We start from the raw sequence: 22,158 nt of genomic DNA, 5'->3' as shown, positions 1-22,158 counted from the left end.
TTAACTTAAAATTCTCCCAAAAGTGCATGGAAAATTCTGAAAAATTCCAATTTCCCCCAACATCCAAACCTAAAATTTCCTTGAAAATTCCAGAAACATTTTGAAGGAATTTCCCCTCAAAATTCCAATTAAATTCCCCAAAAATGACTTAAAATTCTCCCCAAAAATTCATGGAAAATTATGAAAGAAATTCCAAAGTCCCCAAACATCCAAACTGAGAATTTCCCTGATAATTCCTGGAACAATTTGAAGGAACTTCCCCTCAAAATTCCAATCAAATTCCCCCAAATTGACTTAAAATCCACCCCAAAATTTCATGGAAAATTCTGAAAATATTTCAAATTTCCCAAACATCCAAACTGAGGATTTCCCTGATAATTCCTGGAACATTTTGAAGGAATTTCCCCTTAAAAATTGTAAATCAAATTCCCCAAAATTGACTTAAAATCACCCCAAAAATTCATGGAAAATTATGAAAATATTTCAAATTTCCCAAACATCAGACCCAAAAATTTCCCTGAAAATTCCTGGAACATTTTGAAGAAACCCCTCCCCCAAGAACTTTAAATCAAACACTCTAAAATAAACAAACATATTGCCCCAAATTTCCTTGAAAATCCAGAAAATTTTAAGGTAAATTCCCGCACATTCCAAGCAAATGGAATAAAATAGAAGACTTTCTTTCTATCATGTAGGAAATGCCAAAGTGTAATGTCCTACATGCAGGCTCTCTTCTCCAGTTATTTTAACTCCAGATTACCGATCCGTTCCGGGCCCCTGAACGCCTCTGCAGCACGGGATTCCCGCGTTGATTGAACGTGATTACCCACACCTGTCCGTGAACATAGCTAGTGCCGGTAGCAGCAGAGGTTTCCCGGTAAATGTGGCCCGGAGTTTAACGGCTCTGTTCCGAAGTTTTCGGTTCTTTTCTGCGGTTGGACGGTTCTCTAACGGCTCCGTGATGCAGAAGGGCCTGAAAAAATACTTCGCCAACATGGACGAGTACCTGGGCAGCCTGGGACTCTACCGGAAGATGGTGGCGAGGGACGCGTCCAGTCTTTTCCGGGCAGTGTCCGAGCAGGTGAGTCCGTCGGACGGTAGACCTTCTGGTGTATTTAGAATGGAAACAAGGGGCCAAGAGCGGATAACAGCCTTAAACTAGAGTTAAATTAGCCCAAAGAGGGTCCTGGTGGAGACCCCTGACCCCAACATCAACGTCCAGGCCCCTCTAAGCCCACAAACATCTACTATCAGTCTAACGACAGTACGGTACCGGGGGTCCAAACTACGGTCCCGAGGCCTGGGTTGTACTGGTCTGGTCAGATTCTCTTCCAAATAATCAACAGTTTCAGATTTAATTATCTTTAAACGGGTTTGTTTTGCATACATTTAAAACGTATAAAGTTTTTTTTTATTTAATAAACTTTTAAAACTTAAGTTTTAAAAATAGAAAATCAACAGATCCTTTATTTTCTAGAATGACTCTGATACACAGTTGTAATAATGGATAGTTTATACATAATTCTACTGGCAGTATCAGGTGTTTTTAGGACTATTATGTTGGTATTTTATCAATGAAGATAATATGATGTTTTATTTTTCCATCTAGGTCCTGGGGGCCTTGGCTTTTCTTAGATAAAATAGGGGGCGCTAAGGGGAAAAAGGCTGGGAAACCGTGTTAATTTCATCAACAAAAATTATTACTAATAATGTTTGTGACAGCCTTTTTCCATGGCAAAACTAGACTGAGACTAACAAAAATAGATCTGTGATGACTAAAACTAGACTAACAAAAATAGATCTGTGATGACTAAAACTAGACTAAAACTAACAAAAATAGATCTGTGATGACTAAAACTAGACTAACAAAAATAGATCTGTGATGACTAAAACTAGACTAACAAAAATAGATCTGTGATGACTAAAACTAGACTAACAAAAATAGATCTGTGATGACTAAAACTAGACTAACAAAAATAGATCTGTGATGACTAAAACTAGACTGAGACTAACAAAAATAGATCTGTGATGACTAAAACTAGACTAACAAAAATAGATCTGTGATGACTAAAACTAGACTAACAAAAATAGATCTGTGATGACTAAAACTAGACTAAGACTAACAAAAATAGATCTGTGATGACTAAAACTAGACTAAGACTAACAAAAATAGATCTGTGATGACTAAAACTAGACTAACAAAAATAGATCTGTGATGACTAAAACTAGACTAACAAAAATAGATCTGTGATGACTAAAACTAGACTAACAAAAATAGATCTGTGATGACTAAAACTAGACTAACAAAAATAGATCTGTGATGACTAAAACTAGACTGAGACTAACAAAAATAGATCTGTGATGACTAAAACTAGACTAACAAAAATAGATCTGTGATGACTAAAACTAGACTAAGACTAACAAAAATAGATCTGTGATGACTAAAACTAGACTAGACTAACAAAAATAGATCTGTGATGACTAAAACTAGACTAACAAAAATAGATCTGTGATGACTAAAACTAGACTAACAAAAATAGATCTGTGATGACTAAAACTAGACTAACAAAAATAGATCTGTGATGACTAAAACTAGACTAACAAAAATAGATCTGTGATGACTAAAACTAGACTAGACTAACAAAAATAGATCTGTGATGACTAAAACTAGACTAGACTAACAAAAATAGATCTGTGATGACTAAAACTAGACTAACAAAAATAGATCTGTGATGACTAAAACTAGACTAACAAAAATAGATCTGTGATGACTAAAACTAGACTAACAAAAATAGATCTGTGATGACTAAAACTAGACTAAGACTAACAAAAATAGATCTGTGATGACTAAAACTAGACTAACAAAAATAGATCTGTGATGACTAAAACTAGACTGAGACTAACAAAAATAGATCTGTGATGACTAAAACTAGACTAACAAAAATAGATCTGTGATGACTAAAACTAGACTGAGACTAACAAAAATAGATCTGTGATGACTAAAACTAGACTGAGACTAACAAAAATTGATCTGTGATGACTAAAACTAGACTAACAAAAATAGATCTGTGATGACTAAAACTAGACTAACAAAAATAGATCTGTGATGACTAAAACTAGACTAACAAAAATAGATCTGTGATGACTAAAACTAGACTAACAAAAATAGATCTGTGATGACTAAAACTAGACTAACAAAAATAGATCTGTGATGACTAAAACTAGACCAATAAAAATAGATCTGTGATGACTAAAACTAGACTAAGGCTAACAAAAATAGACATGTGATGACTAAAACTAGACTGAGACTAACAAAAATAGATCTGTGATGACTAAAACTAGACTAACAAAAATAGATCTGTGATGACTAAAACTAGACTAACAAAAATAGATCTGTGATGACTAAAACTAGACCAATAAAAATAGATCTGTGATGACTAAAACTAGACTGAAACCAACAAAAATAGATCTGTGATGACTAAAACTAGACTGAGACTAACAAAAATAGATCTGTGATGACTAAAACTAGACTAACAAAAATAGATCTGTGATGACTAAAACTAGACTAACAAAAATAGATCTGTGATGACTAAAACTAGACTAACAAAAATAGATCTGTGATGACTAAAACTAGACTAAAAAAATAGATCTGTGATGACTAAAACTAGACTAACAAAAATAGATCTGTGATGACTAAAACTAGACTGAGACTAACAAAAATAGATCTGTGATGACTAAAACTAGACTGAGATTAACAAAAATTGATCTGTGATGACTAAAACTAGACTAACAAAAATAGATCTGTGATGACTAAAACTAGACTAACAAAAATAGATCTGTGATGACTAAAACTAGACTAACAAAAATAGATCTGTGATGACTAAAACTAGACCAATAAAAATAGATCTGTGATGACTAAAACTAGACTAAGGCTAACAAAAATAGACATGTGATGACTAAAACTAGACTGAGACTAACAAAAATAGATCTGTGATGACTAAAACTAGACTAAGACTAACAAAAATAGATCTGTGATGACTAAAACTAGACTGAGACTAACAAAAATAGACATGTGATGACTAAAACTAGACTGAGACTAACAAAAATAGACATGTGATGACTAAAACTAGACTGAGACTAACAAAAATAGATCTGTGATGACTAAAACTAGACTGAGACTAACAAAAATAGACATGTGATGACTAAAACTAGACTGAGACTAACAAAAATAGACATGTGATGACTAAAACTAGACTGAGACTAACAAAAATAGGTCTGTGATGACTAAAACTAGACTGAGACTAACAAAAATAGATCTGTGATGACTAAAACTAGACTGAGACTAACAAAAATAGATCTGTGATGACTAAAACTAGACTAACAAAAATAGATCTGTGATGACTAAAACTAGACTAACAAAAATAGATCTGTGATGACTAAAACTAGACTAACAAAAATAGATCTGTGATGACTAAAACTAGACTGAAACTAACAAAAATAGATCTGTGATGACTAAAACTAGACTGAAACTAACAAAAATAGATCTGTGATGACTAAAACTAGACTGAAACTAACAAAAATAGACATGTGATGACTAAAACTAGACTGAAACTAACAAAAATAGATCTGCGGTAGAAGAGTTTAGAAGCAGGCAGAGGAGCAAAAACCTCTTCCTCTTCAAAACAACAGGCTTTTCTCCTCTTCCTAGGAATTTTTCTCTGTCTAGCTAGTGCAGAATCTTTTTAGACCCTGTCAACACGGAGACGAATACAGGAGTATACGCTCATGTTTTTTTGTCTTATCAGCATTTCATCCGGACGTAAACAGCGTTTAAGGAGGCTGTAAATGCTACTGAATCTGGGCCCCAGAGAGAACAAATCTGTTAACCTTAATCTGTTAATCCTGGTCCAGGATTGGTCCAGGTCTCCTGTTTAAAGCGTCCAGGGTGGGTCCAGGTCTCCTGCTTAAAGGGTACGGGATTGGTCCAGGTCTTCTGTTTAAAGCGTCCAGGGTGGGTCCAGGTCTCCTGCTTAAAGGGTACGGGATTGGTCCAGGTCTTCTGTTTAAAGTCTCCAGGGTGGGTCCAGGTCCAATACTTAAGGGGTCCAGGGTGGGTCCGGGTCTCAAGTTTAAAGCGTCCAGGATTGGTCCAGGTCTCCTGTTTAAAGGGTCCTGGTCTCCTGTTTAAAGGGTCCAGGATTGGTCCATGTCTCCTGTTTAAAGGGTCCAGAATTTGTCCAGGTCTCAGGTTTAAAGGGTCCAGAATTGGTCCATGTCTCCTGTTTAAAGGGTCCAGGATGGGTCCAGGTCTTCTGATTAAAGGGTCCAGGATTGCTCCAGGTCTCCTGTTTAAAGGGTCCAGGATGGGTCCAGGTCTCCTGTTTCAAGGGTCGGGGCTGGGTCTAGGTCTACTGATTAAAGGGTCCAGGATTGGTCCAGGTCTCCTGTTTAAAGGTTCCAGGGCTTCTGTTTAAAGGGTCCAGGATGGGTCCAGGTCTCCTGTTTAAAGGGTCCAGGATTGGTCCAGGCCTCCTGTTTCAAGGATCCAGGTCTCCTGTTTAAAGGGTCCAGGATGGGTCCAGGTCTTCTGTTTAAAGGGTCTAGAATGGGTCCAGGTCTCCTGTTTAAAGGGTCAGGGATGGGTCCAGGCCTCCTGTTTCAAGGGTCTAGGATTGGTCCAGGTCTCCTGTTTAAAGGGTCTAGGTTGGGTCCAGGTCTCCTGTTTAAAGGGTCAGGGATGGGTCCAGGTCTCCTGTTTAAAGGGTCAGGGATGGGTCCAGGTCTCCTGTTTAAAGGGTCTAGGATGGGTCCAGGTCTCCTGTTTAAAGGGTCAGGGATGGGTCCAGGTCTCCTGTTTAAAGGGTCTAGGTTGGGTCCAGGTCTCCTGTTAAAGGGTCGGGGCTGGGTCCAGGTCTCGTGTTCCTAACCTCTCTACCATGGTCTCTGTCTGTTTAGCTGTACTACTCTCAGAACTACCACCAGAAGATCCGTCAGGACTGTGCCAACTTCATGAGAGCCAACAGGAGCAACTTTGAACCTGTGAGTGTTCCACAGCTCACCTGCTAATGTAAAAACTCGTTAACAACCTCACTGCTTAACGAGCTCATGCTTTAACCCTCCACCTCCCTGCTGGTTTCCCTGACGACCTCTCACCTGGCGCTGAGGTGCTCCCGGCTGATCTCTCTCTGTTTTTGTCTTTCAGTTTGTTGAAGGTTCATTTGAGAAATACCTGGAGCGTCTGGAGGACCCAAAGGTGAGCTGATGTCATCTTTTACCTGTGAACAGGTGTTAATGTGTTAACGTGTGTTTTTAATGGTCGTCATGGTAACAAACTTTGATATGAAACACTTCGACACCAAAGGTTTTAGCCCTACACACCAGATATCTGGTAGATGTTGACTTGGATCATTTAAGGAGGCTGCTGGCAGACTCTGTGTTGAAGCTTTGGTCCTTCTCAATATCAGCCTCTAAAATAATCTCAGATGTGAGGGAGGTTACACAGACTTTAATCTCCTGGTTTAAAGACGCTGTAAAGTGAAATGCAAAATTTGTGTTTAAACACTCTAGAAATGTTGACATACGGTTGCTGTAAACATGTGAAAACACTGAGATCTACAAGTGACTGAATTCTGGATTTAGACTGTTAGAAAGTTTTTCACCTCTTTCCTGGCTGTGTTTAATGTGGGCGGGGCCAATATGTGGACTGGTGAAGTCATCAGTCCACAGTGGGGAATGACCCTAGGCAGCTGCAATCATAAGGTCAATGTGAGGTCAAAGGGCGGGGCTAATGGCCTGTGTGCTCTCCAGTCAGAATGTAGAATTTATAAATTTAAGAGGAACATATTTCTCCTGAGTGGGCGTGGCTTCAGCTCATTAACAGAGCCTGCCTCATTTTTCATGATTTTGAAGCTTACTTTTACAAACTTTACAATGTTTTATTAGACTGAAGTTTGATTTAGAGGTTCATAACACAGTGACCTGTCATACAACAAACCTAAATACAGATTTATTTTCACTTTACAGGCTCTTTAATCAGATTTGGGGGCCTCTCTTTAACTCGGTGTGGCCCTCAAGTTAATTTCAAATATCTAGAAATTGTAAAAATGAGGAAAACATGAAAAATAGACATTTCAGTAATCTTTGATTATTAGTATATGCTAATAAAATGAGAGATATAATTGGCCTTAACTGTCTTAAAAATGTATGCGTCATCAAATGTGTTTGTATAATAACCTAGATGTGAAAGTAAGATACTAGAAACACTTTATACTAGTTTAAATTCTGTCAAGCTGAATAGATGAAGCACTATTATTTGCATTTGCATGATGAAAGCTATGTTTTTGTTCCTTTTTAAGAAATTAAAAGTAATCATGATTGTTTTATGGAGAACGTTTCATCATTTGTAACAATTTGGCCCTCTCATAGTGAGAATAAAAACTACTGGGGCTTTCCACTTTGACTTTTGGCTCATTTACTTTTCCATCACCAGTTTCTTTCTAAAAATTAAAGGTGGAGATATTTCAAACTAGGGCTGAACAATTTGTGAAAATAATCTAATTGCCCCCCCCCCCCAATATCGCAATTGTGATTTAATATTAGGGCTGGGCAATTAGATTAACTCGCAGTATGGCCTGCTGCAATTTTTAAATCGCAGAAGGTGCAATATTTCTTTAATCTGAAATTTGTGTTGAAATACCAGTTTAATACTCTTTCGTTTTTGTATGTTTTTCTTGTTAAATATGAGAATAACATAAAATGATCATTCCCTTAAATACAACAGTTCATATTCAATTTGCAAAATGAGTTGAAATCATCACAATTAAGATGTTTTTCTAAACTGTTCAGCCCTAGGTTAATCTAATAATGTGTTGGTTATAGAATAGAATGAAAAATTGCTTGTTTTTGTAGGAAAATACATGACATGAGGAACTTAAGGAATAATAGCATATTAAATCACAATTAGCTTATTTTTCTAAATTGTTTAGCCCTATTTAATATGCAGTTATTTTCAGGTTCCTAATCTTGTGTATTATTCAACAAACATAAGCATCAATCATTCTATCTTATAACCAACATAATATTAGAACAAAATATCCGATTGAGATTTTGGCTCATATAGCAAATTTGATATGATTGCTATACTGAAGGATAATTTTTTAAAATGTTATTCTCAGTTTGATTAAGAAAATCATATACACAAACAGGAAATGTAGGATTTTAGTAAACTATTCTGAAAAAAGACACTTGTGCATAAAAATTGTATCAAGTTGATATTTTGACAAATTTTAGGATAAAAATATTGCACTGTCTGCGATTTGAAAATTGCAGCGGGCCAATTTAATCTAATTTGCGATCAATTGCCCAGCCTTATTTCAAACATGTAGCCTATGATAGAGACAGTCTTTAATTTATTAACTGGCTTTAGTAAAATAGCCGTTCTTATTGCTTTATCCAAATATGATTGTGTTAATTTTCTGAGGTGCTGTTTTGGTCTGATCCCACGACTTTGTTGTCACTTTTTTTGTATGAAAGAGCAGAAAGGAGGGATCTTGTGCCTGTCCTCCTAATAATGAAGAAGATTTGTGCTAATTGTAGTGATATGTAGAATAATCAGGGGGCGGAGCCTGTTGTAGTTTATTAACACAGCTTGACTGAGAGGACGGACTCGACTGCAGACTGACTCCTCCTGGAGCAGATAAACGCTCAGTCCTGTCTGGTCACATCACTTCTTATGTCTACATCTCTCCCGTATCCTTACGCCTTTTACTGTATGAAATAGTGCCGTGATTTTATTTTACACTACTGTGGGAATATGTGAGGTTTAACTCTGGCTGCAGTTAACTAACTTCTGTTGTTGTTTTACCTGTGAATCTTATTTCTGATCAATTCAAGTTTTCTGATGTTGGATTAGTTTTCTAGTGAAAATACAGGTGAAGTCAGGTCAGATCTTTTACTCAACCATAATCAGACATACTGGTATTCATAAACCCCTTGCAATCACTTTTTTATGTCTTTGATATGTTTTTATTGTTACTGTATGTTCAGAATTATTTAATCATTGTTTATATTACTTTTTGTAGGTCAACTTTGAGTTTCTTTGTTTTGTGTAATGCTGTGTTCATTTTTTAATAGTATTTAGGTGGAGGCTTCAAATAAGCTCTGTGAGATTTCTGCCTCTTCCTGCACTGTGTATCTATCTATTTCTGTCATATTGTGTATTTTTTTTGTAACTGTGCAAAATAAATCAATAAACTCTGTAGTTTTCATCGGGGATTAAGTGACATAAGATCTCAGGTGATGAGCAGAAGTAATGTAAGTAGTGGTTTAACTAGTTATGATAAGTAATGTAACTAGTTACTTTTTTAAGAAAGTAACTAGAAATGTGTAATGGATTAATTTTGGGTATTTACCTTAACACTATCGATCATTAGATTGATCGATTTATATAAAAGAATGTTGAATCAAAGTCAGGAAAAGTTTCCAACCTTGATGTTTTGCTGTGTTTCCAGGAGACGGTGGGTCAGGTGGAGATCAAGGCTCTGTCTCAGCTGTACAGGTGAGACTCACCTGTTCTGATCTGGATCAGCTCATGTTGGTGTAATTGCTCATTTAGACTCCCTTTATGTATGATGGTAGACTGAGCTAGCGCTGGGACAAATTAGAATTAACACAGCCGGAACCACTTCAGAACATGATGCAAAGGTTATATTTCAAGCATGCAGGGAACTCTACCACCACCTTTGTGAGAGACTCACCTGTCTCTGTTCTGTCTCTCTCACGTGTGCACAAAGCTAAGCATGCTAGCATGTCATCATTTTAAATCATCAAACATTGCTAAACCTTTGAAATAATCAGGAAACCAAATCACCAAGAGTATTCAAACTTATTTTTACCTTTAAAATTATGCATGCAGATATTATTGCTATAATATCAGTATCTGCAGATATTCTGCCGGTGTTTTGTTCATAAAAATCTTTTTAAATCAGCTGTCAATACTGACTGTATCTTTGTAGCTTACACAGCTAATGGAGCTACATTAGCTACATTAGCTTTATGGAGGATGAGCTTTTTCAGACTGTCTACTCACCTTCATTAAACTTTTTGTTATCAGGTTTTTGACTTTTGTTATCCTAGCCAGTAACTTAATCCTTACCCTAACCCTAGAGAGAAGTTTATTCTTATTTTATTTCTAAAGTTTAAGTGTGTATTTCCATTCTGAGATGAACGATCTACAGTCAGACTATCTAGCCATAGTTTTGGACTGATTTTCGCTGAATTATTTGGACATTATTTACTGTGGAATTAAAGCAGTTTTCACTAACGTTTATCATGATGAATAAAACATGAGCAGTTTGACTGTGGGGATTTTATCACAGTTATCATTAATAATATTATTGCAGGCATCCTTTCCTTGCAGATGGATGTTAATAAATCCATCCATTAGAGCAGTGGTTCTCAACCCAGGGTCAGGACCCCCGACGGGGTCACGAGACAATAAGAGGGGGTCTCCTGAAAAACCTAAGAACATATATATTTTTTTAATTCCGCTGTTGCCACTTTAGACCAATTTGGACAAAATGTAACCAGTTTCCATAATTTTTCATACCATGTTCACACATTTTTACCATTTTAAACCTTTTCCACCACTTTTTCTACCCGTTTTTGCCACGTCTAAAACAATTCTTGCCACATAAGTCTAATTGACCCATTATTGTCACTATTAGCCCCTTTTTTTAACCACTTTTCTGCTCAGTTTTTCCCATTTTAACCACTTTTCATCATCTGATATGCCCATTTTTTCCAGTTTGACAAATTTCTGCCAGTATCTTCCTATTTTACTTTCTCAGTTAGCGCTATTTTGCCAGTTTATATAGATTTTTCTTCCCATTTCTACAGATTTCCACCCATTTTTGCCAATTTAAAGCCTTTTCAGCCACTTTTTAATTCCGTTTTACCATTGTTTATGCCCATTTTGCCACTGTAACCCATTTTTGCCTTTTTTTTTTTTGGTTACTTTTTGCCATTTTTGTATCATTTTTGCCGCTTCTAACCCATTTATGTTATTTTTAAGATCCAATTTCACCACCTTTTCCACAATATTTTTGCCATTATTAACCCATTTTTAAAATTGTCAACCCATTTTTATTCTTTTTTTCTAAACAAAATAGATGTACATTTTTAAGAAGGTTATACACTACACAAATGATTTAAGAAAGATATTTGTTTCATTCATAAGAGGGGTTTTCAGGTTAAATATAAGATAAGGATATCACAGCTTAACATTACAATAGACCATGGTTTTGCTGACCTCCATGGGCCCCCAGTTTGGCTGGGCCCCAGAAAGCTCTCCCATTTATCCCCCCTTATGGACGACCCTTTCGCCACATGACTTTTCTTGAATGTTCATGGTTGTGTTCAACTACCTTCAGGTCCAGTGGGAGTCCCCGGTCTCTGGTACCTTTATTCTGGGGGTCGCGGGCTGAAAAGGTTGAGAACCCCTGCACTTGTGGACTTTGTCTCTCCCAGACCTCCACTTCTTCTCTGGCATACATCTGACATTCAGTTCACTCTGACTCCGCCTACCCTTTAACATCATTCAGATGTTAAATGGTTCATAACCAGCTCACATGATCTTTACTCAAAGCATTTAGATATTTCACTCCTTATTATTCTTTGTTGAGTTTTTCTGCCCCGGCTTGAACTGTTAGCCACACTGCTCAATGCTGCCCCCATGAAAATGGGGAATAACAACATTGGTATAACAACATTTGGTCCATATCCAGAAAAAAACATGCAGAAAAGTTTATGACTGACGACAAACCTGTTTCTGTGACCAGGCGCTGTTTCATCATCTATCGTTACCCAGGAAAACCAGCCACGGTGATCTCAGAGGACGACTTTGTGGACAAGGTTGGTGCTTATCTCAGAGACTGTATAAGAATCCAGTAAATCTGAGGGCCTCAGTTATTTGGTTTCTGAAGGGGGGTTTAGAGTCCAGTCAGCAATAACAGTGTTTCAAACTACCTTTAGATCACCTGAAGGAAGTTACCTACCTTTAGCTTCCCTCATGTTGAATGTCCTTTGTTGGTAACTTTTGGAAATGTGGGTGGAACTAGAACAAGAGAACCCCTTGCTTCTCACTAATTCCAACAGCTTTTCCAAAAGATGCCAGCTGTGGTCTACAATTGTGCAAAAACAGAGGTAGGAACCCCCAACATCCCCAGCTTCACCAACATGCTCTGTCTTTGATGACGTCATCCTTTAGGGTTGTGTATAACTTTCCGTCCTCTGTCTCTGATGTTGTCACCTTTTAAAGTTTATAAAACATTACACCCTTTCTCTGAAGATGTCACCATTTAAAGTTTGCCTAACATTCCATCCTTGACTTTGAAGTACATTTTATCCTTAAAAGATTGTAAAACATTCTGGCCTTCCCTTTGAAGGTGTCACCCTTTAAAGCTTATAAAATATTAGGCTCCTTCTTGCCTTTAAAGATGATGTCATGCTTTTAAATTTATGAAGCAGTCTTTCCTTGCCTTATTAAGATGATGCCCCCCTTTAAAGACAAGGCTGGAATGTTTAATAAGATGTCATCCCCTAAAATCTTTTGAACATTCCTGGCCATGTCCTCGCCATTGAAAGTAATGCTATCCTTTTAGCTTATTAAACATTCCATCCTTGAATTTGAAGATGATGTCATCCCCCAAAGTCTATAGAACATTCCGTCCCCGCCATTAAAGTGACATCATCCTTTTAAGCTCATTAAATGTTCCTTTCTTGCCTTTGAATATGATGTCATCCATAAAAGCTTATAAAACAGTCATTCCTTTGTTTTTGATGCAGTCTTCCTTTAAAGTTATAAAAACATTGCATCTTCGCTTTGACAATGTCGTCCTTTGAAGCTTGTCTAACATTCCATTCATGCCTTTGTAGTACATATCATCCTTTAAAGCCAATAGAATGGTTCATTCTTGTCTTTGAAGATATCATCTTTAAAGCTGATAAAACAATGTTTTTTTACCTGTCAAGATAAATCCATCATGGCGTATGAAACATTCCAGCCTCATTTGTGGAGATACCATCTTTTAAAGTTTGCACAGTATTTTGAAGATGTTGGAACCCTGAAAGGTCTACTAAACATTCCATCCTTGACTGTGAAGATGTCATTCCCTAAAGTTTGTAGAACATTCCAGCCTTGTCTCTTAATGTTACTAAAGCTTATAAAATATTCCTATTCACTTGTGAAGATACCCTGTTTTAAAGTTTATATAGTATTTTGAAGATGTTGGAACCCTGAAGGATCTACTAAACATTCCATCCTTGACTGTGAAGATGTCATTCCCTAAAACTTATAGAACTTTCCTGCTTTGCCATTGAGAGTGATGTCATTATTATAAGCTTATTAAACATCCTGTCCTTACCTTTAAGATGGTGTCATCGAAGTTTGTAAAACATTCCATCCTTGCCTTTTGTCTGCAGGGTTAGGCCCTGCTGTCCTTCATTGTGAAGCCATGCTGTTGTAACTCACTAAAATAAGCCAACCAATCACCACTTAACCTTCGTACCTGTGGAGTGCTACAGATCAGAGTTGTCTCAGATGTAATGAAGGGAATGAAAGCAGCATGTTGATAATCGACACACTCAGCTGTGTTTGGCTGGTTGTGTTACCATCCCGAGGATCACCTGTAAACTTTGTAACCACCCACTTTCCTGTCAGTATGTACCATTTTGTCCCTCAGACTGTCTGCTGCACCTCATCTCATTCAAAGGTGTCAGCTTCATGTGACGTAGAGGTCGATGCTATCAGGATAGGATCTAGAATGGACTGTGTAGCGTGTAGCTGACCTCTGTGATCTGATTGGTCAGCACTGTCACTCCTCTGTGTTGCCTAGGTGACACTGTGTTGCTCCATCAATGGTAACTATGACATTGTTTACCCACGGAGTTACCCCGCCTCTGCCGCCTTCTGTCAGTGTGAGTACTGAGCCCTTATTGGTCTATGAGCGAGACTGTTGGATTTAAAGGAACAGTCCATCATTTATCTCTGTCTTTGTAGCTCTGCTGTACGAGCTGCTCTACACTCAAGTGTTTGGGTTGGAGGAGGCGGAGCTCTGTCAGGCCATGGAGACCTTCAGGATCGGAGGTCGTCGCTATAGAAACAGCCCGTCAGTGTGTAGTGACGTGGACATCGGTTATGACACACCGGAGGATCGAGGTCACAGGTACACAATCATGTATATCACATAAGTGTCATCATTAAATGTTGTTTGAAAGTTTAATATGGCAGCTATTTAAGACAACAGGCTGATATCCTTTAATATTGTTTCAGTTAATTATGGTCCTTTAAATTAAAACAAACATTTTGAACGTCTCTCATAGTAGATACGTCTGGTAGTGTCATCTCATCATAGATGCTGTTGGCCTAACAGACGTAAGGACTAACAGATGGATATGGGACTAAAGGACAGACAGGGGACAAAAGGACGGACCTAGAACTAAGGGACAGATGTAGGACTAAAGGACAGACATGGAACTTAAGGACAGATGTAGGACTAAAGGACAGACATGGAACTAAAGGACAGATGTAGGGCTAAAGGACAGACATGGAACTAAAGAACAGATGTAGGACTAAAGGACAGTCATAGGACTAAAGGACAGATGTAGGACTAAAGGACAGACATAGGACTAAAGGAAAGACAGGGAACTAAAGGTCAGACCTGGGACTAAAGGACAGATAAAGGACTAAAGGACAGATGCAGGACTAAAGGACAGACGTAGGGCTAAAGGACAGATGCCGGACTAAAGGACAGATGCCGGACTAAAGGACAGATGCTGGACTATAGGACAGACCCCGGACTAAAGGACAGATGCCAGACTAAAGGACAAATGCCGGACTAAAGGACAGATGTAGGACTCAAGGACGGACGTAGGTCTAAAGGGCAAATGTAGAACTAAAGGACAAATGTAGAACTAAAGGACAGACATGGAACTAAAGAACAGATGCAGGACTAAAGGACAGATGCTGGAATGAAGGACAGACGTGGGACTAAAGGACAGATGCAGGACTAAAGGACAGTTGTAGGACTAAAGGACAGATGCAGGACTAAAGGACAGTTGTAGGACTAAAGGACAGATGCCGGACTAATAGACAGACGTAGGACTTAAGGACAGATGCAGGACTAAAGGACAGATGCAGGACTAAAGGACAGACGTGGGACTAGAGGACAGACGTAGGACAAAAAGACTGAAGCGGGACTGAAGGACTGAAGCGGGACTAAAGGACTGATGCGGGACTAAAGGACTGATGCGGGACTAAAGGACTGATGCGGGACTAAAGGACAGATGTGGGACTAAAGGACAGACGCAAGACTAAAGGACAGATGCGGGACTAAAGGACTGATGTGGGACTAAAGGACAGACGTGGGACTAAAGGACAGACCTAGGACTAAAGGACAGACGTGGGACTAAAGGACAGACCTAGGACTAAAGGACAGACGTGGGACTAAAGGACAGACGTGGGACTTTATAAGGACTGATGGACAGAAGGAAGTCAATTATGTATCACCTGGATTTTTTAATCATCCTGACAACCACATTCTACCTGACATACAGAGATGTATTTATTTATCATACAGGGAGGAGTCTGAGGTGGGCGGAGCTTCAGAGGACAAACTGCGGGCTGTGACAGATGAGGCAAAGGTGAGACATGAAGGTGTGATCTCTGGTGGGGACACAGAGTTCATCTCATCGTGATTCTATTTCTTTTTAATTTTATTCCTATTTTTGTTTCATTGGTCAGTCTCCTGCAGAGGCCCCGCCCCCCTCTAGGCTGTCCCTTCCATATAAGGTCATGAAGTCTCTGGATGGGGAGGTGTACAGGAACCTGGAGTTTGACGTGTGGCAGGACACCTGTAAAGGTAAGTCACATGGTTTGTATAAACCCGATGATATTATTGATCACTCCAGTGATCAGTAATACTCCTGTCTGTGTCTGGCAGAGATGCAGAAGACGGACTACATGGTGTTTGCAGGGAGGCAGTACTTCCTGGGAGATAAATGTCAGGTAACAAAACTGCTCATAACATCGACCACACCAGAACAGATACCAGTGCTAAATCAATACTTCCTATACGGTGTCTGAATTGATCCTTTTGAGAGGAAAAGGAAGCTGAATGTCAGTGGGAGAATAAAAGCTGTGTGGGGAGGATTCCCAGAAATATCTTTAAAAGATGCCAGTAGAACTCGGATTTCTTTACACAAGACATAAACGATCTTTCCCAAGACTACTTTATACCCGTAGTCCGGTTTGGAGAATTTTCTCAGGAGCCAAGTAAGAGACAACATCTAAACTGTACGAGCAAACCGTTGCTTTTTTTTTGGCTTTAGGGGGAACATGAGAAGATGCACCGTTGGCTTCTGAATTACACAATCATGCTAATGTGAAGCTTACAATACTGAGATGATGGACGCTCTCCGTCTCTTCTTCAGCAGGTTATATGAAAGCCATTAAACACACAAACCCCTTTCAGCGCTCAGCATGCTGGGATGATTTGCAAACTCAAAACCAGGCAGAATTACCTTAACTGCACCTACAGGAGCTATAAACCATCACGGTTTCATCAATAAGTGTTACCATTCATTTAAGTTTGCTCATTTGTTCATCCTCAGACTTTAAACTGTCTTCCAGGTTCGTCTGGAGCCAAAGGGGAAATACTACAATGCCTTTATCCAGGAAGTAGGAACTCACCCATCGGCTGTCACCGTGTTCATCGAGGAGCTGGGAGAGAAGTAAGATGGAGATAGACGCCATGGTTATCTGTTAGACTGGCCTCACACAAGGTCTGATCCCCCCACACTCATTCATCATTGTAGAAATGGATTATTCCTCCAAATAATTCTGAAGTGTGCGGTGTATGTATGGTTTCTTTAGTGCTTGGAGGAAGTCTTGAATCTGTGGAATCTCAGCTGTCACTACAAACAGCAGCTGTGTGGTCTTTCCATCAGGATGAATGCTCTTCTGCAGTGCTCCCAGTCTTTGTTTCTGGTGACTCACTTTTTAAGAGGTCTAAGCCAGTGATTCTCAGCTGGTCCGGCCTCAGGACCCGCTAGTCTGTCCTACAACAGATTGCGACCCAAGTTTCCAACAACGCATGTTTAGTTAATTTAATATGTTGGAGCAAGATTGGACGAAAACACCTGATATAAAAAAGAAAAAGGACAAAGCTCCTAATTCATTTTTTCTTATTAAATATAAGAATGAGAAAAACATGATGCCATCATGACAAATATCTGGCATTAAAAGGGTCAAATATTTAAAAAATCAAGAGTATTTTAAATCAATATTGAGGTTGGATGTTGCTGAATAAAATTTGCTCCATGAAAGCAGAATAAAATATAAATGTATAATACTTTTTTCTAATTACAATACAATCAGTGCATTTTACACGCCAAAGGTCTTAAGAAGGAGTATTTGTCACTACACAAAAAATAATAATGCATGAAAATCAATGTTACTGCTAATCATAGACATATCCCAGGCTGTAATAATCCAAAACAAAAAATTCTACTTTGCATGTACTATATTGAAAAAACTTAATGTTTTCTGTTTTTTTCCATCTGAAAACGTGGTGCCATCATGACAAAAAACGGGCATTTAAAGGGTTAATATCTTTAAAAATGCAAGAATATTTTATATTGATATTTAGGCCAGATGTAGCTGAATAAAATGAGCTCCTTGAAAGCAGAATAAAATATAAATGAATAATGTTTTTAATAATGAAAATATGAGGAGTGCATATTATGCACTAAAGGTCCTAAGTGTAACAAATATTTAAACAGTCCCAGAGGGTTAATACAACAATTCATATCCAATTTGCAATATGAGTCAAAATCATCACGGTTTGATATTTTTTCAAAATTGTTCGGCCCTGGTTTAATCAACTATTGTGTTGGTTATAAAATAGAATGGATTATTGCTTGTGTTTCCTGAAAAATACATAAGGAACTTCAGAAATATTAAATCACAATATGTGGAAAAAAATTGCAATTAGATTACTTTCTTAAATTGTTCAGCCCTAGTGCCCAATTTCACAGTAAAACAGGGTAAAATAGATGGTATTGATGCATGTCCAATAAGGACTTTTGCCATCTTTTTTTTTTTTTTTCCAGACACCTAGTCACGACCTACTGAAAACTGTCCTGCGACCCACTTTTGGGTCCTGACCCAGCAGTTGAGGACCACTGGTGTAAGCCATTGTGACCCAGTCTAAAACTGTCCTGATCATGAATCACTGGTTAGTAAATGTTTCTGAGTACTTTAGTCCTGTTTCTACACTGTCATGAAGATTCAACCCTTTGAGGCCGGCGCCGTCATCGTGTACAACAAGGAGAGATGTGTTTTTCAAAGTTAAATAACTTTGAACTATAAATCGTAGCCATGGCGGTATCCATGCCTCCCTAGCTCTTATAGAACTGTTTCTAGCGAGTCTGAAACTTGGCTGACTTTGCAGGTCCTTTAAAGAGTAAATCCTCACCAGTAACTCTGATATTGGGCTTCTTTTTATCGGTTTCTATCATTCCTGCAGCTAGCAGGTTAGCCTGCCACCATATTGTCTGTTTATATCCCAGAATGCATTGTGACTGGGCTTTGACAACTAATGGTAGGTTGGTCCATCATCACGTCTTGCTTTTGCCATCCAGTGGCGGGTTAAGTCTTGTTCAGTGTTTTACTATGGTGGAGTTCCCCCATGTGGCAAAGACTGACGTAGCATGAGTGTTCAGAGGATTGTATCGTTGAAATCAGCTCAGGCTTCCTGATATCTGCTCTACCGTGGCTTTAGAGTCAGTGAAGGTTTAAATATCATCTCACGGGTCCTCTTTCTCTCTCTGTCAGACACCTTGTTCCTCTGACCGACCTTAAACCAGTGAATCCGGTCCCCGCCTGGAACGTCGCTGCCCCCTCAAGGAAAGGAGACCTGGGTATGTTCAGCGCCACACAGACTGTTTCACATCTCCATGGGCATTTTTCACAGAGATGAAGCGCTTCAGGGTGATCAGACTCAGGAGCTGAGGTAGACGTGACGACCACGGACAGGAGCATCAACATGTCGCTCTGTGTCTCTTTGTCTCTGTCAGACCTCGACTCTCGTGGTCAGCGTCACCAGCGCCATCGTTACTTCAGGAAGTCTCGCGGTAGCAGTGGAGTGAAGGGGGCAGAGCTGTTGATTCCCCAACCGGCCTCATATGGAGGCCCCTCCCCTTCAGCTCTGCCGCCCCGATTCCAACCCACTGGTCACCCTAGACCCCCTCCTCCCCCATCTCCAGGAGCTTTGACCTATGACCCCTACGCACCCCCTCACCACCATCACCATCATCCCCCTCCGCCCCGCCCTCCTCGCTACGGGGCGTCCAGGTGAGACTATACCTAAGAGAACAGACAGGTAGGAGACACACCCTGTGTGACCTCAGAGGAAATGATGTCATCATACATGAGGACTGATGGTTAACGGTACCCGCCCACCTTAACAGTGGCTCTGGTTCCTGAAGTAAACGTCCTCGTATAAATCCTCTATAAACATCAGATAGTCTGTTTCAGCTATACATAAAATTCCTCAAGTAGTGTTTAAAACGTCTTCACCCCCTTGGACTGATTTTATTGACGGTTAATATAATTTGGCTCTAGACAGATTTACACATGTGCCAGATTCCTTCATTTCTTCATGACGGATTTAACTGAACTCTTTCCCGAAAAACTGAAAACTAACTAAAACTGTATAGTGCGCTTACAAAACTAACTAAAATAAAATAAAAATGGAGACAAAATATCCTTAGTGTTAGTCTTTGACACAACCATACTGACTGGCACCCACACTAGAGACTAGGGAGAGTAAAATGGCCTGAGTTGATTGGTTAAGACTTCACATAGTGGTAGTTTTATGTCTGGAGTTGTATTCAAACATCATTTTTAAACGAATTAAATGAAAAGTGAAGAGTAGCCTGTTTGAATATGTTTTTAAAAATGTATGACGTTCCCTCAGCTCTAAAGCTAACACTGAAACTAATAAAAACCAAACTGAAATGAAGCATTTTTGCAAAATAAAAACTAAACTAACAAACCAGCAGTCAAAACTATTAAAACCAATCTGAAATTGAAAAAAGAAAGTGAAAACGATATAAAAACTATTGCAAAATCTGAAACTAATATACTCTTGTTCCAGACACTAACTGTATATGTTTATGCAGTCAATTATTTATAAAAGTATTTGTATTTAATTGGCATTACTTTGTAGAAATCTGTTTTCACTTTGACAATAAAGAGGTTTTTTTTTTTGTAATTTTTCCATTAAAACCGTACTATATTGAATATGATTTTATTTAGAAAATCAATAAAAGGATAAATCATCTTCAATACTTTTTAGAGGCACTCTTTCTCTGTGTAACTCCTTATTGACAGTGGCTGTGTCCGAAAACACTCCCTATGCACTGTATAGTGCACTATATAGTGAATATGCTGTGAAGCCACATTATGTAATAGCGCTACATTATGTAATAACCCTAACCGTAGGACTTAGTGTGGGCTCCAAGGTATGCCCTACCCAACTACCTTGCCCTAACTCTAACCACTTAGTGACTTATGCCTAACCCTAACCCCCCTTCAGGGCTCTAGACTACACACCTACCCTACTACCTTGCCCTAACCCTAACCGCTTAGAAAATGTGGCGTTATTACATGATGGATGAAAAATGTATTACATTATTACATAATGCGGCGTTATTACATAATGTGGCGCTACATACGCCATTTCGTAGTGGTGTCCGAATTCTGAGTGAGCATTGTTAGTCACTATATAGTGCATTCATTCTATCCCACAATGCATTGTGAGAAGTAGTGAACAGCCAATGCTCACTAGCCCAGCAATATTTACCATCATGCATTGTGGCTGCTGCTCTCAAACAGTACAGACAAATGAGAGGAGCTCAGGAACACATATAAAAACTTTTAAAAGTTTTGTTTTGTCTGTTGGTTTTAACCAAAGTATTTCATCTGTAATATAATGTTAAGGATTCAGAACAGAGTAACTCATGAGAGCATCATCTTTATGCAAAAATAAGTGATAATACACACAAAAATGCACACTATTTTACCACTGAAGACACAAAACTTTTAATCTATTAGTAATTTGTGAATGTGAAAATACGTTAGCTTCAGTATCAGTTTTTAGTGAAATTCTCCCGTTAATTTTGATTCTCGGCTGTTGTCATGGAAATCTACAAGTCGTTGTTGCTGAATATTTAGATTGTGGGACGGCGGTGACATCATTACCCGCGGCCGGAGTAGTGTCTGGAATCATTTTTGTGTTTTGCAGTTGAGTCCACTATATAGTCCACTATATGCTGCCCACTATAGAGTGGATAGGGAGGAGGGAATGAGTGAGGGGTTTCAGACACAACCAGTGTTTGTGAAGGGCAGAACCTTTCAAAATAAAACTCAATCACTGACCTCCTAAAAAGGTTGAATTGTAATTTTAAAGCCCTGTTTTCCTGCACTGGCTGATTTCTTTAACTGATTCAACATTTGTTTTTGTCTCCATGTTTGTGTTTTTTTTTTTTTTTTACACCTGTGTGCATGTCTGTCCACCTGTCTCTTTGGTTCTGGTCAGAAGCTCCGCCCGCTTCCTGAACCGTCACCTGATTGGTCAACAGTTGACCTATTACCACCCTGGCAGACGGTATTACCACGACTACGAGAACTACACCTTCAGGTCCCGGTACACAAATCAAAAGACAGAAGACGCTAACGAATCAAATGCAAAAACGTAATTTAATGTTATGATCTGATCTAATGTGATCGTTTGTTCAGTCGTAGCCGGCGTCAGCTGGCTGCTCTGAATAAAGAGTGTCAGTTTGGATTCCCCACTGAGGCGTCAGAAGAGCCCACTGATCTGGACGCCACCATGGCATACTACCAGCTGGACGATGGTGGCGAGGCCGTCTTTCCTCAGCTGACGGTGAGAGAACAAATGAAAGTTAACAATGAAGAGTCTGATAAGAGACTCGAAAATAAACTGAAGTTAACATTAATGATACAACGATAAGAAAGGCTCACGCCAAGGTATCCTCCTTATTAACATGTTTATTCACCACACTGCTGTGTTTAAG

At 38.8% G+C, this 22,158-nt stretch overlaps 1 protein-coding gene across 2 annotated transcripts in view; it reads left to right on the top strand.

Moving 5' to 3' along the window:
- Positions 1-802: 802 nt before the first annotated feature.
- Positions 803-22,158, top strand: part of alg13 (ALG13 UDP-N-acetylglucosaminyltransferase subunit) — a 35,221-nt gene continuing 13,865 nt past the window's right edge. The window contains exons 1-15 of one of the 2 annotated variants that reach the window (XM_041786266.1): positions 803-1,081; positions 5,956-6,039; positions 6,203-6,253; positions 9,510-9,556; positions 11,838-11,910; positions 13,893-13,974; positions 14,057-14,222; positions 15,636-15,699; positions 15,800-15,917; positions 15,999-16,063; positions 16,688-16,788; positions 18,893-18,978; positions 19,135-19,411; positions 21,663-21,767; positions 21,860-22,007. In XM_041786266.1, the coding sequence (XP_041642200.1) occupies positions 962-1,081; positions 5,956-6,039; positions 6,203-6,253; positions 9,510-9,556; positions 11,838-11,910; positions 13,893-13,974; positions 14,057-14,222; positions 15,636-15,699; positions 15,800-15,917; positions 15,999-16,063; positions 16,688-16,788; positions 18,893-18,978; positions 19,135-19,411; positions 21,663-21,767; positions 21,860-22,007 (1,587 nt within the window). In that variant the 5' untranslated portion in view covers positions 803-961. Of the gene's footprint in view, positions 1,082-5,955; positions 6,040-6,202; positions 6,254-9,509; positions 9,557-11,837; positions 11,911-13,892; positions 13,975-14,056; positions 14,223-15,635; positions 15,700-15,799; positions 15,918-15,998; positions 16,064-16,687; positions 16,789-18,892; positions 18,979-19,134; positions 19,412-21,659; positions 21,768-21,859; positions 22,008-22,158 lie in introns of both variants that reach the window. The other variant, XM_041786265.1, reaches the window with a different exon arrangement.

The sequence above is a fragment of the Cheilinus undulatus genome, linkage group 4 (assembly GCF_018320785.1).
Source record: "Cheilinus undulatus linkage group 4, ASM1832078v1, whole genome shotgun sequence".
Taxonomy (NCBI): domain Eukaryota; kingdom Metazoa; phylum Chordata; class Actinopteri; order Labriformes; family Labridae; genus Cheilinus; species Cheilinus undulatus.
Note: the sequence above shows the minus strand (reverse complement) of the source record. Positions and strands in the feature narration are given on the sequence as shown.